The sequence below is a fragment of the Poecilia formosa genome, unplaced genomic scaffold, assembly GCF_000485575.1.
Source record: "Poecilia formosa unplaced genomic scaffold, Poecilia_formosa-5.1.2 Scaffold7, whole genome shotgun sequence".
NCBI classification, from domain to species: domain Eukaryota; kingdom Metazoa; phylum Chordata; class Actinopteri; order Cyprinodontiformes; family Poeciliidae; genus Poecilia; species Poecilia formosa.
The window spans coordinates 4809104-4826020 of NW_006799946.1; the positions used below are offsets into that span (position 1 = coordinate 4809104).

General features: G+C 40.5%; 1 protein-coding gene across 3 annotated transcripts; it reads right to left on the reverse strand.

Moving 5' to 3' along the window:
• Positions 1–1099: 1099 nt before the first annotated feature.
• On the reverse strand, positions 1100–16300 carry ttll6 (tubulin tyrosine ligase-like family, member 6). Of its 3 annotated transcripts, XM_016660974.1 has the most exons (17): positions 16160–16300; positions 13658–13834; positions 10590–10727; positions 10403–10440; positions 9545–9663; positions 9031–9161; positions 8801–8957; positions 7675–7818; positions 7332–7417; positions 7010–7235; positions 5955–6133; positions 5637–5825; positions 4348–4522; positions 3957–4187; positions 3830–3871; positions 2006–2108; positions 1100–1676 (listed from the first exon to the last, which is right to left on the reverse strand). In XM_016660974.1, exons 3-17 carry the CDS (start codon positions 10724–10726, stop codon positions 1462–1464), a joined length of 2172 nt encoding a protein of 723 aa, XP_016516460.1. In that variant the 5' UTR covers position 10727; positions 13658–13834; positions 16160–16300; the 3' UTR covers positions 1100–1461. The 3 variants fall into 3 exon arrangements, with proteins under 3 accessions (XP_016516460.1, XP_016516463.1, XP_016516467.1); XM_016660977.1 differs by lacking the exons at positions 13658–13834; positions 16160–16300 and having other exon boundaries at positions 10403–10443; positions 10590–10700; XM_016660981.1 differs by lacking the exons at positions 9545–9663; positions 10403–10440; positions 10590–10727; positions 13658–13834; positions 16160–16300 and adding an exon at positions 9345–9517.
• Between the last annotated feature and the right edge of the window lie 617 nt (positions 16301–16917).

The window sequence follows — 16917 nt, forward strand, 5'->3', positions numbered from 1 at the left end:
CTCTCTCTCTCTCTCTCTTATATTTTTAATCCTTTCTCCTCTTTTTGTAATTGTTCTTTTCAGGTCTCATTTCCGCTCTGCTTTAGTCAGAGTGCATCTTTTCCGCTGGCCTGCTGGTGTTTTTCCAACACTAAAAGAGGATTTCCGACGTTTATAGACGCAATAAAACCATAAATTCCTCGAGTGCCTCTAGTAATTAAAACCTCCCAGGACTAAGTAGCTATTTATTTATTGAAACACAAAGTTAAAAAGGGGGCGGGAGGAATGGATGCGTTAAAGGCATTCCGAATCAAAGTTGTGCATTAAATCTATTTTTGAGAACTCCACCCCCAAAAAATAACGAGTGAAAATGAATTGATAAAAGTAGCCAAGTTTTCTCCCAGAGGCCTACACTGCGCGGCGTTAGTGGCGCATTCAGCTAAGTAATAAATTCATAATTAAGATAAAACAGACAGCGAGGCCTGCAAACATTTCTGCTGCAAATCAACCAAACAGAACATAGAAATGTTTAAAATTCACTTTTTTTTAACCCCTCCACCAATTTTATCAGAAGTTTGTATTGCTCCAGACATTTACAGAGCTCTACGAAATTGTTTTTGATCACCTTTTGGGTTTTATTGTTTTTATAAATTGCGGGATTCTGGATTATTTTTGATCATTTTTATCGAACCATTTATACTTTTTTTTTTACTTTGTTGTTATTCTATTATTATTATTATTATTATTATTATTATTATTATTATCTGTGTTTTCAATTTGTAAAGCAAACAAAGAAACTTTGTTCTTTTTAACTGTATGGCCTTTAAAAACAATGTGAAGAAAAAAAAATCCAATTCAAATATTGCAACAAAATATTTTAAATATTTATCTTAAATGCATTTATTCTCATAATTATCTTTTTGGAAAACGATTACATGTATTTTCTTACAATTAGATCTCTCAAATGTATAATCAAATTCATTAATTAGTCTGTTAAAACGGTTTCGATGGTGATTTTCAAGCATTTTTACATTGTCTTGAGTAGCAAGCAGAAAATGTGATACCAATGTGGCTGTTTTTAAAGAATTACTTTTTAATCAAATGACACTTCAAGAAATTCTCTGATTTCAATAACCCAGTTTCTTTATTTAAAATGTTCTCAGATTAAATACATATCTCTTTTTCTATATAGCAGATAACTGATTTTTTTTTTCTTTTATCATGGCACTCAACGAGGGTTTTATCTGATATAAAACTTCATATTTGTGTGGGCCGTTTTATTAAAGGAGTGTAAACTTGAGCTTCGCAGATATAAAATCCATTACAGCATTTTTTTCATATAGGCACTGTGTATTTTACTTTCACAGTTAAATATTGCTCTGCCTCCACCACCACCCAGGTGCTTTAACAAATCCTGCACAGACCCCGCCTGGATCTCCCGGTCCTCCTTCGAGGGGCTTCGGAGGTCGGCGGCCCCGCTCCTCAGAGTCTTTTATAGGGCCGGGGGACTCTCCGGGGGGAGCTGTGGTCGATGGGAGAGAAGCCAGGCCTCCGGAGCAGCGGGACGCGCGTGGAGACGATGAGGAGGCTCGGCAGGTCTGCGGTGTGGTTGGACGAGTTGTCACAGTGCAGACCCCTCGTGGGGTTTATGACGGGGACCCTTCCTCTGGACTTCGAGGCGTCCGTGGTGCTGTTAACTGAAGAGAGGAGGAGGTGGACAATGAGAGGAGCGCCAAACAAAGGCTTCTCGACTGATTCACACAGTTTATAATGCATTTATTTATTTATTCATGTGGTTATGAACGAGCATCGATGGAGTCGACATTAAGGATTAAATTTTATTCCACTTTTTTTTTTTCCTTCCTCCATGACGTTTTTGATCTTAGGAGTCATTAAAAAACTATTTCTGTTGTTTGTTTGCTTTTTCCAAACAACAGAAAAGAGAGAACGCGTATATATACTTCATCAGCTGCTCTTGGTCTAAACCACCTGGGTCCGGTGGTGCCGTGTCGGGACTGGGCTCTACCTTGATAGGGTCCCAGGTGGGTGCCGGAGGTCCTGTGGCCCTCTCCCATCCTGTAGAGGCTCTCCACGTCTAGTTGCAGGCAGGCGTGCTCGTTCAGGCTCCTCTGTTTCGTCGTGGGACAAAAGCAGATACTTTTGAGTCGCCACGCGTCACTGGGACGTGCGCAACAAAACAATCTGAAATGTCATTTGAATGATCTCACAAGGATTTTCTTTTTTTTTTTATTTTATTTCGCAAATAATCCGTGTACGGCTTGAGCATCTGTGAGGTGCAGAGTTTACTCCATCGTTCTGATTTTCCACTGATGTTCTCTTTAATCACAGAGCTGCAGGGCTGGTTGTTCAATTCTCTGCCATGTTTTCAGATCAAGACATCAAACTTCAAAATGAGGAATGAATATTTGAATGTTGTTAGCTTATTTGATTCAGGCTGTTCTTTGTCATGAACACTGACAAAAATGCTCTTTTTGTTATATATATATATATATATATATATATATATATATATATATATATATATATATATATATATATTCCTTTTTACCACTTTTTGTCAAGTGACATATTATTAATAACTAACAGAATTATTTGTAATTGCAGTTATTTTTGGAACCAGGTTACAGGCATTAAGTCAGGGACAATCAGAAAAAAATGTTTCCCAATTTTTTTTTTTAAATGAAGTTGTATAAAAAGGCAGATTCATAATTATAATAGGAATAACTATGAAGAATTGGCTCCATTTAAAATCTGTCAGATTGATTCCTGATTGCCGCTCGCTTGAACTTCCCCACATCTCTGTCATGTTACAACCACAAATCTGTACTGTATTTTAACAGAAATGTATTTTTTGTGCCTAAATTAAATTCATAAGAAAATATCATAATTTTTTTCTAAGTAAAAATCTTATTTATATGTGTCTTTGTGTTTCTCTCACTTTGTTGAACCACCTTTTGTTCCCATTACTTTACACAATTAAAGAGTGACTTTTATTTTTTTTTAACCAATTCTTCTTTGAGAAAGAAGGTTAATCAGCTTGACTTTGACTGGGCCATTTCAAAATTTGATCTAAATCATTCTGCTGTAAACTTTTCCAGCTTCTGGAAGATTTTCTCCCAGAACCGTCTTGTATTCAGCTCTATCAATCTTATCCGAACCGTTTCCATGCCTCTGCCATGACGCTGCCATCACCGTGTTTTAAATATGACATGCAGTGTGATGTTCCTGCCACAAACAGTTTCATTTTATGGGGATGACCATGTCTTGGTAGGGTTGCGGTTGCATCACTCCTTTTCTGAAGAGTCTTTGTATATTTTATCACCTAAACCTGCTTTAAGCTCATCCGCAGCGTCGTCTGCTGGGCTGTTTGTTCACTAATGTTCTCTAGCAAACCTCTGAGGCCTTCATAGAACGGCTGGGATTATACTCCGGATTAAATTACACACAGATTAACTCTATTTTAGGTGTCTTTTAAGGGCGACTGTTTGTACTTTAAAGCACAAATTAATTATGTCTTTAAAATAATAAAGTCATCTTTTCAATATTGCAATCCCCTCCTGTTGTAGAAACGCATTTCCTGAACATGGAAAACCGAACAACGCTACCACACTTTGGGCTTAATCTCTCTGGAGGGAAGAGTTTGAAACTAAATTGTATTGTTGTAAAAAAAAAAAATAATAATAATTAAATTGGATCACTTTGTGTTGGTGTGTCACATAAAATCCCATTAGAATAAATTGCAGGTTGTGGTTGTAACGTGACAAAACGAGAAAAAAAAAGAAAAAAAAAAGAAGAAGCTTAAGGAGTGTGAAGGTGTGGTGTGACTTACCTGATATCTGTACTTGTCAGGGTAGTGCATTAGGAAGTTCATCTGCAACACAAAGGAACAGCTTCATAGACGAGAGGACGAATATTTTTACACCAACAGCTTCGCCTGTTCCTGGATCTGCACTCACATCTCTCCTCTGATGCTGACTCTGACAGCCGATGTCTGTGGAATAATGGTAGAGGCCCCCTCCCTCTGGCCGGTACTGCAGCAGCTCATGGACCTTGCCCACCACCCCCAGGCCCTCCACTAGTTTCTGTCTCTGGAGCAGGGAATCGTGCCGCTCCTGCTCCTCTGCCTCGTCCACCTCATCTAGGAGTTCTGGAGCTTCTAAACCCACAAAAGCTCCAGAAATATCCGACTGCAGAGACACAGAAACGCGCGATTTAATTTTGCTTTTTGGCAATTTAAATTTGGTAAGTGAGCATCAACTGTGTGAGGGGGTCAGCCAGGAGAGCAGCCATTCATCTCGGGATGAAGGCTCTGTGGAGCCCCCCAGTGGCTGCATGTGGACACTGCACCTGAGCGCCAACGTGGGGCAGATCCGAAGGCAGCAGGTCACGGGGAGGCTGCGGTGGCGCCGGCCGGGGTTTGATCCGCTCCCCTGCCGTCTCCCCCTGCGTTTCTCTCCTTCTGTTCACCTTCAAGTGGCGCTCATTCTCCTCCTGCTTCAACCGCAGCTCCTGCAGCTGCAGCCTGGAAACAACGTCACACACCTCAGACATTTATTTCATCTAAAAGAGGAGAGAGATTCGGTCTCAGACAGAAGTCCTAGGCTGTGTAGAGAAATAAAAAAAATACATAATAAACATCACCCAAAAAAAAGTTTGCTTTTTAAATTATTCCCCCCCCCCAAAAAAAGGTTAAAATTCATGTAGCCTCATTACAAACTAGCGATAATTTTTTGAAAATTTAACACTTATGGTTCAAAGACAAAATCCAGCTTTTGTTGGTAAATTTGAATATTAGAAATGTCTGTATTTCAGTTTGGCTTGTGGGCAATCAGCCTGAGGTTCTGCTGAGCGTTCAGGAAGCCCAGATCCGTTTTGCATGAACCTTCAGCTCGTCCAGGTTCTTGCTTTCCCTGTGATGAAGCTGAGCGGACCAACACCAGCAGACGAAAACCCAATTTTTTTGTAATAAAAATCATTTTTATTGTCCTTACCCGAGGTTCTTCTTTTCTGAGAAACTGAATTTTCACTAAATATTTTTTTAAAAATCCACCATTTTCACAGGCTATGTGCTTTTAACAAGGGCAACACATGTCAGGATTTTAATTTAGCAATTTCGAATAACACAATCACATAGCAGAGGATAGCAGTGAGAGGATATTCAGCTAATGGTTCCATTTAAATTGCTAAAAATCACACCACAGACGATGCACTGGATCAGGTTTAATTCCTCCATTCTTTTCAGTGGATGTCTGTTACAAAGACGTGGATACACGTTTTAATTCTCCTCTCATTTTTCTTCTACGAGTTATGTCTTCAGTTTCTTGAGAAGACGATCGAGCGAGGGTCAAACTCCCTCGTTTAGCTGAATTTGGGTTTCAGCTACAGACCCAGTGGATCTTTAAGGACAAATAAATAAATTGGTTTGCAATATATGTCAAATTAAAAGTGTAAAATGTTTATCGTGGGCCCATTTTCATACACGAAGAACAGCTGGAATTTGACTTGAGGTTCTACATTCACATTTTAATTAAGCAGATTTAGTTTTCCTCTTTTCTCTCCTGACCTCCCTTATTCAGGATCGGTCAGAAGCAGAACACCCTCACGCTGCCCACGCTTCCTGCGCACGCCGCAGTTACCTGGCACACTCCTCTCTGGCCTTGGACGCAGCCGTTTCCTGGAAGAGCGAGCTGCTGTGTTTGAAGTACTTGTCGTATTTCTCGCCCCCGTCTCTGGGGTAGATCCGTTTAAAGCCCCCCAGGTGTTTGGCCTCGTACTCCTCCATCTGTTCCACCGTGGCCGCCTGGCTCTGCCGCAGCTCCTCTGACCTGGCGGCCGAGCACAAATGAGCGCAGTAACACACACCCGCACACTGTGTGTCCACTGCAACCTGTGTGTGTGTGTGTGTGTGTCATTGTGTGACAGTGGAGGGGAAACTCCACACTTCATTTCCTCACCTGGCCTCTCTGGAGCGGTTTTGCTGCAGCCTGTCCTTCACCCTGCGTCTCTCCTCCATGATGATCTTGCGTCGGTCGCAGGCGCCCAGGTTGATGAGAACCAGAGTGTCCAACAGGAGCGCGTCCTTCACCTCCCGGTCCAGCGGAGAGTCCGTGGTGAAACTGGGCGAGTGGTTAACCTGGACGGAGACCAGACCACGCTGAATGTTTCGCTACGTCAAACAAAGTCATGGACAGACATTTTCACGTGATGTTTTACCTACAAATTTCTTGAGAATCAAAAAGACAGTAATAGGGTTGGGTTTAAACCCTAACCCTGAGTGAGATGAATTGATTATTAAAATAATCGGCAACTAATTTAGCAATCAATTAATCGTGAACGGGGGAATACGAGCTCAAAAAACGGCAATTTGCTGAAAGAACTACATGGTTAGAGCAACAATTAAGCCAAAACTGTGCTGAATATATATAGATATACAATTTGCATTTAAGATATAAAAAAAACTTTCACTGTAAGTTTGTTCTACCCAGAACTCCTCAAAGGTATTTTAGCTTCACCCAGTTTAGATTCTGTAAAAAATAAATAAATAAATAAATAAATAAATAAATAAATAAATAATTGGTTAAGCCATAAAAAACTCAACAGATCAACCTGCTCAGACAACACTCCTGCTGATTTTACATTATTCTTGACGTCATTGTGAAATGAATGGAAAACCAAATTCGATGTTTTGAACAAAAGTCGACACATTTTGTCTTTGTTACCAGCTTCCTTGTGCTTGCCTTCCTTCATTTAAACTCTTTCATGTATTTTCCACGTGTAAATCAATATAACAGTCGTCAGCTACAAATCCGAGGATAATTAAATAGCAGAAGTAGTAAAAACAAACCCACACGTGTCCTTCAGGTTATTTTGAGCCTAAGCGGATAGAGAGCCATTTGAAGAGTTTTCTATCTGTCTTAAAAACGGGTGAGCTGGAGTGCTGACAATCTGAGCGCGTTCTCTGAACGATCTGCAGATTCCACATGGAAACCGGGTTCCCGTCACCTCTCACCTCCAGCAGCCAGGGTTTGAGCCGGTGGTCCAGCAGCACGTCGAAGCCGAGGATCTCGAAACAGGCACTGCAGGAGATGTGGTTGGGAAAACACGTGTTGTAGTTGTGCTTCAGGATGGGGTGAGCCGATATCAGAGTCTTGATGATGATGTCCTCGATGTCGTTCCACATCTTCTCCGTGTTGCAGTTCATGTGCTCGAGGTGCTGGTTGAGGCTGGACAGCTTTCTGATCGGCAGAAATCAGAACGGCGCTCCGTGAAACACACAGACAGGCCTTCGGCAGCACAACATCGCAGCGTTTATCGAGGCAAACCTCTTTTACCGTTTGCTGCCGCAGTTTTCGTCGCGGACAAAGTTCTCACTGTTCTTGTTGATGGAGTAGTTTGTGAGGTGCATGCATACGTCCTCCTGAGGTGGCAGAGTCGAGTTCAGTTTCACACATGGAGGAGGAAGGCGCTCTGGCCAGACTAAACCTGCGATAACAAGACCTCCAGCAGAAAGACTCTAACCAGCCTGCACATACTGCATCTACCTGTGTATATTTCTACGCTTTTACTTGCAAACAATGTTGTTTTCATTTGACCTGGACTTCGTTTCATTTGGAAATATTTCCAGGCTAGCTACCTAGTTGCGACGATGAGGAGCGCTGGCATCACGTTTCTTACCACGTTGCTTTGCGTGGGCTCGTTGTACTTCCTGGTGCAAAAGCGAGCCAAGCCTTCCTTAAACATGAATATCCTGAACGGGTCGCACGACGTCACCAGCACATAAAGCCTCAGGTCAAACTTGAATCGGTCAATTATGAATGGCTGGAGGAGAAAACAGAGGCCAGGCTTACGGCTGAAACGATTAATCGGATTAATTGTGATAAATGGACGATTGAAATAATCGTCAACTAGTTTAGGAATCAATTAGTTCACATGCTGATGTTAGAAGTATTTTTTAGCTGCAGATGCATCGCTTGCTACAAATCATCAAGCATTCACTAAAGGAACAGAATGTTATTGCATTTTATATAATAAAATGTTTTCTTATTTTAAAAAAGATTGCATTTTTAATATTGTATTAAAAAAAATACATGAAAAATCTGTAGAAGAATTTTCTTTTCCGATTAATTCCTTAATAATCAGAAAAATCTACATCGTACAGCTTTAGTCACATCCAAAAACAACAATGTGTTTTATTCAGGTAGAAAATACAATGTAGTGCACGACTGTGAAGTGGAAAGAAAATGTTACATGTTTTTCCAAAGTTTTTATAAATAAAAATCTGAAATATGGGGTTTGCCTTTGAACCTCCGCCTGAGTCTCAAGTCTCAAATGAAGGTTCATCTTCTAGCAGAACAACAACCCTAAACATAGAACCAAATCTGCAGGGATTTAAATCAAAGCATATCAATGTATTATGTCAAAGTCCAGACATATATCTGTGTTTGCAAATGTTCCCCATCTTATCTGACTGAGCTTAAGTTGCTTTGCAAAGACAACTGGGCAAAGATTTCAGTCTGTAGGTCTGAAAAGCTGCTAGAGAAACACTGTAATATCCACAGCTATAACTCCAGTAAAATACAAATAAAAGGACACAAATTAATTTTCTAAAAATAAATAAAGCAATAAAAGTGTCACTTTCTTCCACTTCACTGCACTACATTACCAACTCCATGAAACCCCAATTAAATACGTTGGCATTTGCGGTTGTGACGTAGCAAAATGTAAAAAAATAAAAATAAAAAAAAAAAGATTTAAGAAAATACTGAATACTTTTGCAAAAAGCTGTTCACAAAAGCCTCACCTTAGAGATGTAAACCTGGCAGATCATGTGCTCCCCAGGCTGTATGTCTTTAGTGGACTTTGTGATGAAGATGCCTTTACCTTGGCACCCCGTATCTGGCTTGCAGATGTAAGTCTTGTGTTTTTTGGCTCTGGTGTAGGCTTGGAAGTCACTGTAGCTGCGAAGGCAAATCGGACAATCAGTGACACTTTCGAGGTGCGTTTTTATGCAGACACAAAAGAAGAACTTACTCTGCGGGGAGGCACCATGTTCTGGGGAAGATATTATAGTCTTTAGGAAAAAGCTTCAGCATGCGGTTCAAGTTCCTCGCCAAGAAATCTTTGCGGCAGATCTCACTCATCCCTGGGAAATGGTTTATTTTCTGCAAAGACAAGCGAGTTTACACAGCATGAAAGGACCACCTCCGCTAATATAACACATTTTATACGTATGATTATGGCCGCATTTAATTCAACTTCAAGAGGAGAACCGGTTGCAATTTGTCTCAACCTGTTAAACAGCCTGGGTAAGCATATCACAGTAGATTGCAAATTAAAAGCCTGACCTGAGAGAAATGCTGGGAGCTACCGATGCCGTCCACGAAGAAGAGGCTCTATTACAACAGAGGAGCCCCATTTCTAATTCACTTCTCTCCGGCACAAATGGAATTACACGGTTAATTTGTAAAGCCGAGCTCAGCTGCCGCGGTTTGTCCTGATGATGGCGGTAATGAGGTGCTTAGTGAAGACCGCCTGGCTTAAATACCTGGTAACGCTTCATGTCCCTAACACGGTCCAGAGACACGGAGAAGTCAGTCCAAACCAGAGCCCAGTCATCGTCTTCCCCCGTCTCCTTGAGGCCGTACCGGCGGGCCGCTCGCCGCACTGAGGCAGAGCAAACGTTAAATTACTAAAAAGATATGCCAGATGTTTCGAAGATGAGACATTTCCCCACAAACTTTGCCAACAGGTGAAAATAAGAATTGAAAACATTATTAGACTGAGCTAAAATGATTATTTAACTACAACGTTTGAAAGGTTTTGTTTTCAATCTGTATGTTTTCATTTGGACTGAGGTCAGGGTTTCTTGTTTGTTTCTATGGTTGTTGGGGATTTTATTATTATTATTATTATTATTTAAAAATCAATATAAAATATCAAGGAGGGTGTTTGTAAACATTTGAGCTTATTTTTATATCTTCAACCATGTGTGGATAAGAGAAAATTGGCAATAAACTAAAACAGGTGCATCCAGTTCTTATGTTTACAAATTTATTGAAGGTGTGTGTTGCATAATAACTTAACCCTGAAAAAAGAACAACTCAAACGTTTCCTTAAAGGTCCAGAGGATGCATAGGTGGAGAACTAAGGGTGCAGGAGAGGGACAACAATTCATTTGTCTTAAAAATAGACACTAACATCTAAAGTGTTTGTGCAGAATAAGTGGTAGTAACTTGTAATGAGTTGGGCTTCCCACAATCTTGATCTGTCTACAGAGGAGAATTTGGGATGCCTCAAATGTAATAATAATCTTTTTGTAGAGTTTGACACTGCAAGAATCTACCTTGATTTAAGCAGATGAATGATAGGTTTAAAAAAAAAAAAAAAAAAAAATCAAACGTACCGCTTTCATATTTGCAGCTGGTGAGGTTGATAGCCAATCATCTGAAAGAGAAGAGAGACAAAGAGAAGGACAGACGCCTGCTTTGCGGTGTCGCCATCTTGTCAGAAAATGCCTCAGAAGTTCACTTCCTGCAGGGACACACGCGTCTAGAAGTTAAATCCAACATGATCAACGGGGAGAAAAATACCTCCTCTTGTATTTCCTTCTCTTCTTGGTGGTGGGTGGCGGCCGGAAGGGGATGTAGGTCTCTGTTTGGCTTTCACCTCCTTCCTCCTCCTCTCCCAGCTCGTTGTTTGCATCTGGGCCGTCCAGAGGTAGTCCCATCCTGTGTCGGAGCAAATTGAGGGGGAAAATGCTAAAAACTGAAACAAATATGATTGTGCAGACATAAAATAAAAGCGGTAGTTTGCAAAAGTGTTCCTACCTGAACCTTTCCACATTTTTGCTACATTACAACAATAAATGTGGCAGAGCTGCTAAAACTAACCTGAGCAGCCACCATTTTTCATTTTGCAACCGTTTCATTAGACGGTTATGCACAACAAAAATTCAAATGAAGCTTCCAGTCATAACAAACAAAATGTGGAAAAGTACTAAGTGGGTGGATACTTGTACACGATGCTGTAATGTCGCTCTATTGTCCAGCACTCATTTACTTGGTTCTTTTTTTTAAAGCTGCCTGCTGAAGCCCCTGACACTGAAACTCAATCAAACAGAACGAAGAACATGCTGTAGGAGAGCGAATGGAGTCGTGTTTCTGTTTCCACTCATCTCATCAGACGAGTGCCACGGCTGTCAGCATGTGGTGACACGCTGGCATCTAAAAGGCGTCGCAGCAGAGCAACAGGTAGCACAACAGCGATGACGAGAAATGATCCGAACTCTGATTAAATCTCATAAAATCCACTCTGCATATCACAAATCTGGCCTTTGTGGAAGATGGAAGTTCATCAAAGGTATCCTCGCTCTTTCACTTTTCAACCATTGTTGTGCCGTGAACACGAGTCCCACCGGCAGCCAGGCGAGTCTTCAACATGGTTTTAACTTGGATCACCTTTGTAAAAAGTGTCCTTGTAAAAAAAAAATAAAAAAAATAAAAAAAACTTTTAGAAGTACTTTTACTCTGCTGTACATTTTACTTTTCTTGACTAATTTCATCGTGAAGCATTGCTTCTCTTAATTCAGTAAAATTTCTGGATCCTCCGCCCACTGACAGTGACTTTTGTTAAAGTTTAATAAGTTTTATATTGGAAGAAATTGATTTGGAAAAATGTATATTCTGCCTGATTTTGCTAATTTGTAATCATGTTATTTTTTTGAATTAGTTTCATTTTTGTTCCTTAATCTAATCATGTGATGATCAATGCGACGATGCAATTTTTAAATATTAAACGACTGATGATGTGAGAAGCCTGTTTACCAAATACTTCTTTTATATATATAATTTCATGGACTGTGACTTTTTACTTTTACCTGAGTAAAAATATGTTGAAGGAGCCAGAGCCAGGAAGAGGGATTTAGTGCTGTCAATCATTCTCATGTATGCACCACTCACAACCTTCCCCCCATTGCTCTCTGCTACGCTACAGTTAGTTCACCGTGAACATTCAGGCAAGTTAGCATGGCCACAGATGACGTCGGATAAACAGTTTTCCTGTAACGGTAAGTATTAATATTAGCATATTGAGCAGCACATACATGAGCGTGACAGATAGCGCTAAAACCTTCCTCCTGGCTCTGATTGGTTGTTTTTGACTGGGAGCAGTGCAAAGAGGAGATGGAGGAGCCTGATTTTTTCACATATGATCCGTCTCATACCGTACTCTCACAACGTGGTGACAGTGTATTAGCAAATATAGAAAAAAACATATTTTTGTAAAGGTTACTGCAGGTTTAAGCGACAAACATAGTCAAGATCCACTTCCCAGAACACAAGAAAGTCCAAATATAAGGGAAGTTAAAGCTCCACTTGCTCGTCTCAATCTGTCCTCTGATCCGAACACAGCAGGAGCCGTGCACCTCCGCGTCCGATCTGGTGTCTTACAGGGTCTGAGGTGAGTTTGACTCAATCATTGTGACAGAAACCCGGGGTGGTGTCGAGGAGGGACATCCCAGGTACGCGGCGGGAGGCTGCGGTGCCAGGTAACGGTATTCTGATCCAGTGATCTGGATAATCCTGGCCTTCAGCTGTGAGTGTTGCACCCGGCTGAGACGCCCCACTGACCTCAGCCCAGATTCGGTTACGGCCCAAGACTCTCCCTCAGTGTGCGGCGACAACAGGTGTGTGAACAACACCTCTGGTTTGTTTTAGGAGCTGACCACACGAAACAATCAAAGTGTCCGGTAAACGTAACGCGTTCAGAATTTACTCTAAACGTTTTGTTCACAAGAATACCTGAGCTGGTGATGAAACGTTTAAAAAAAAAAAGTCAAAGGACAGTTTAGAAAAATCTAAGAAAAAATATTTAATAATAGAAAAATAAAAGTAAAATATGTCTGTGTACATTTGGTAAGCATCAACATAACTCTCCCTCGAATTACTCCAGTCAATCATGGTTGGGTTTTGTCAGATTGATCAACATAAAGCAGTTCAAAAATATTCTTACAAAGAGCAAAGAAAGTGTTTCAAATAATAAATATGTTAGAAACACAGATTTGTGATTTCATTTCAATATAAATACACCTATATATAGATAAAGTGACAGAGACCTACCTCTGTGGTTAAAGATGTTCTTCATCCAATCTGACTGAGCTGGAGTTATTCTGTCACAAAGAACGAGGAAAGTCAGTATTTAGATTTGCAAAGCTGACAGAGACGTAACCGTCCTCCTATGCGTCTCTCCATTTGACCTAAATACAAACACCCCACTTCAGAAGGAAAATTGAGAACAGTGTATCGTTTTCCTTCAACCTCACAATGACACTCTACTTTAAAAATCCCGATAAAACCTGGTGAAATTTGTGGCTGCACCATGCGGCAAATTGATTTCAAAAAGATATGCAAACAGTAGAAATAAACGGATTACTAATATAACAGCGGTCTGTGCTGTTTGTGTTTTTATGCCCCTGTTTAATGTTTAATGTACTTCAACCAGCAACAGTTGGGGCTCCACGTCTGTGTCACTGTTATTTTCTACTACCTCAAAGCAGAAACTGGGTTTCAGAGCCTCACAAAGAGACTCGAAGCGTTCGGCTTTAGTTTTCAGCTCCTGTACACTCTCAGACATCGTATTTAACGAGAACAGCGTCACTCACCCGTAGTGTTGCTCCTACATTGATGAGGAAATTGGTGTTGGAAGATGCTGCAGCCGTTTGTCTCCACGCCTGTTTTCCGACGGCTTCAGGAGCTTCTCGAAGTGCCACCGTGCTCCACAGCAAACAAATCAGTGAAGAACCTCATCTCACCTCCACACACCAACTGAAACTGATGCCCTGGAGGAAACAGAAAAGATTCATTGTTATCATAACGGTGGTTCAGCTCCAGACCAACTTAAAGGCTGAAGAAGAAGTGGATCTGGTAACCAGTTAGAAAAACCTGATACGTCTTGACATGATAGAAGAGAAAACGAGCAGGGGACGTTGGCGTGGCGGGGGGGTAAGAAGAGAGGAATAATCCCTGATGCTTGTTCACTGAAACAGGAGAGGCGCCTTTCAGCGCCACGACTTGTTCAGCTTAAATCTGTGCTGAAAAGCTCGGCAGAGCTGCAAGTGAGCGGTGTTGGCTGGGCTAAAATAAAGCTGGGCTCTCCATTAACGACATTAAAAATGGAGCAAGGCGAGAGGGGGGAAATGTTAATCGGAAGACGAGGAGAGGAAAGAAGCAAACAAAGGAGCAGGTATCAATCAAACTAAAGAGGGACGGAGAGGAGTGAGAGGTGACAAGGAGGCACTGATGCAACTCTTTGATTCTGTAACTAATTAAGGATTAATTAATCATCCACTGATATACTACACATGTCTGCGACATACTCCGTGATGAGACGTTCAAGGTTAGCAACTTAGCTTCCAGCATGGAGTTGAAATGAATCACATTGTGTGACTAAAGGCAATTAATTTGTGCATCTGCATGTCTGACATTGAATTAGGTCAGGAGGTCATTTGTTATAATATATAGGCTAGGGACACCATAAGCCATTAAATTGATTCATTCTTTATAAGAAGAAAATAATCCTTAATTGGAGTAATGTTACTAAGAGAGAGGGAAAAGCTGTTTTTCAGTTTGGTCATATGCACTACAACAGGGTGTGGGCTCCTTGTCTGTGAATTATTGCATCAATACGGTTTTGGAGTGGCCTAGTCAAAGTCAAGACTTATATCTGATGGATATTGAGGCTGCTCAGGCTTGAAACTCGTTACATTACCAATGGCTGTTGTTGCTGGCCGGGTGGTACAACCAGTTGTCAGGTTTAGGGGCAGATTACTTTTTCCCCATAGGCTAATTGGAAGAAGCATGAGCTGAGTTGGACAGATTTTTAAAAATGAAATGCTCACTGTTGACTTTCACCCATTTCTTTGCCTCCAGCTCTCTCTGCTTCTCACACAGACTCGCTTCCTTCTTTAAAGTCATTCTGGGACATTTTTGTCTCCTTGTGATCTTTTGTTCCTCTCTAAGTTATTTACACTGTTTGGAGCTGATTTGTGTCCTTCTAAAGCCATTTAAACGTTATTGCGTTTTTTGTCTTCTAATAATATGTTTGTCACTTTGCATGTATTTTTTATACCTACTGCCTCTCTTTATGGTCATATATGAATCATTTATGTTTTATTTGTAGCTTTTGTTGATTCTGGCGCTTTGTGGCTTATTTATGGGGCCATCTTATTTACTTTGTCTTTCATAAGATACAGGTTAGCATAGCATTCCTTCATCGTTGTATTTAACTGACTTTTGTTTTTTTTCTCTGTGCCAGGTCTCTGTCCTCACACTTATTTTGTCTCCCTTTTACAGCAGTTTTATCTGTACTTGTGCTTATTTTTGCATGCGTTTAAGATACTTAACTTCATGGGGTTTTGTGTGTAATTACCCTTTTCTTATAGAGACTTTTGAAAAGCATACAAATCCCTAGAACATTTTCATTTTCTGGTTAGAACAGTAATTTTCAATTCATATTTAGATTTTATTTAATAGATCCACACAAAGTAACACATATTTGTGACATGGAAGGAAAATTGATCACATATTTCTTTTGCAAATGAAACTGTGAACGCTTTGGTGTGTGTTTGCATTCCAGTAGGTCCCCCTTTCAGTGTTGTCTTACTGTAAGGTAATCCTCCATCCCACTCTCAAGTCTCAAGCTTTTCTTATTTGCATCCACCTTTATGTCAACTCTAGCTTCTACATCTCTGTTGAAGAAAGTAATTACCACAACACAATGCTAAGGAGTGATGCAAGTTTTACTAGAGTGTCTTGTCTCCAGCTACTAGCACCCGGTTGAGGAGGAATACCTAAAAAACTGATTTAACATTTGACGTAAGCAAAGTGTTAAATTTAATTTATATGAACGGAGGAACATAAAGTCTTTCATCAAGTCCTTGCTACAGAACTACATTGAGCAAAGTCTTCATAGCTAAAAAAAAAACATCCTAAAAGAACACCCTACAGTTAACTGCGCAGCCCATATGTACGGCGCCGTTACTATGGTAGCGGAATGCCGACCTCTCCCAGCTCTGACAGCACTGGGCTAGCTCCTATTTAGCAACTGACTTTTAAACGCGTACTTTCAAAGGCAAAAAAAAGTTGGTCGAAAAAGTCACATTTACCCTCCAAAAAGCGTTTCCTCTGGTTCCCGCTGTAAGCCTCTAAAACGCGCTGCTCTCTCTGCAGCTGTTCCCACGGATGGTCGTGAAGTGCTGGCCGGACGCTGAGAGGACAGTAAACCTACAAATGTAAACATGAATCAACTCGACGGGGGTCAGATGCAGCCAATCGTGAGGCGAAGGTGTGAGAATCTCGTCTGTGATTGGCTGGTGGCTAACACATGTAAAGACTGAAAAAAATCAACCAAAAAAAACACAAAAAGGAGGAAGGGTAAATTTTGCATGTCTTAAAGGGGTTTGAACTTTAAATTGGTAATTTACACAGATATTCTTATTTGTGGAGGAAAGTACTAAAAACCTTATAGTTTTTCTTTTTCTGCATAATCTCAAGGTTATTCAGAGAAAAATGTATAAATTTCTACAGACACTACAGAGACACTGTCTCTCCATTTTGTGATCATTTGTATTCTAAAATGAAATGTCATAGCTGTCATAAATGCAGTTTTTATTAAAGCTTTAGCATTATAAAAAAAATTAAATGGATAGCAGGATTTTACTGCATTCTTGGGAGTGCCTTCTTTGTGTATTATTTTAGGAAATAGTGGCTAAACTGGAGAATAATTACATATTTTCAGTTATAAGTCTGCCATCAAGGCAACATGTAGCTCTGTCTTGAAAATTATTTCTTCTGATTTTCATTTTGAGGGTCATCACCATTATTATTCAAATAAATGTAACATTGCCAAAGCACAGCAATGGAT

Coding starts and splice junctions, on each gene's coding strand:
- ttll6 (XM_016660974.1), bottom strand. CDS start 10,726: ATGGGACTACCTCTGGACGGCCCAGATGCAAACAACGAGCTGGGAGAG. Junction 4,523..5,636: donor GCCAGAGAGGAGTGTGCCAG/GTAACTGCGGCG, acceptor CGTTGTTTCCAG/GCTGCAGCTGCAGGAGCTGC. Junction 1,677..2,005: donor CCACCTGGGACCCTATCAAG/GTAGAGCCCAGT, acceptor TCCTCTCTTCAG/TTAACAGCACCACGGACGCC.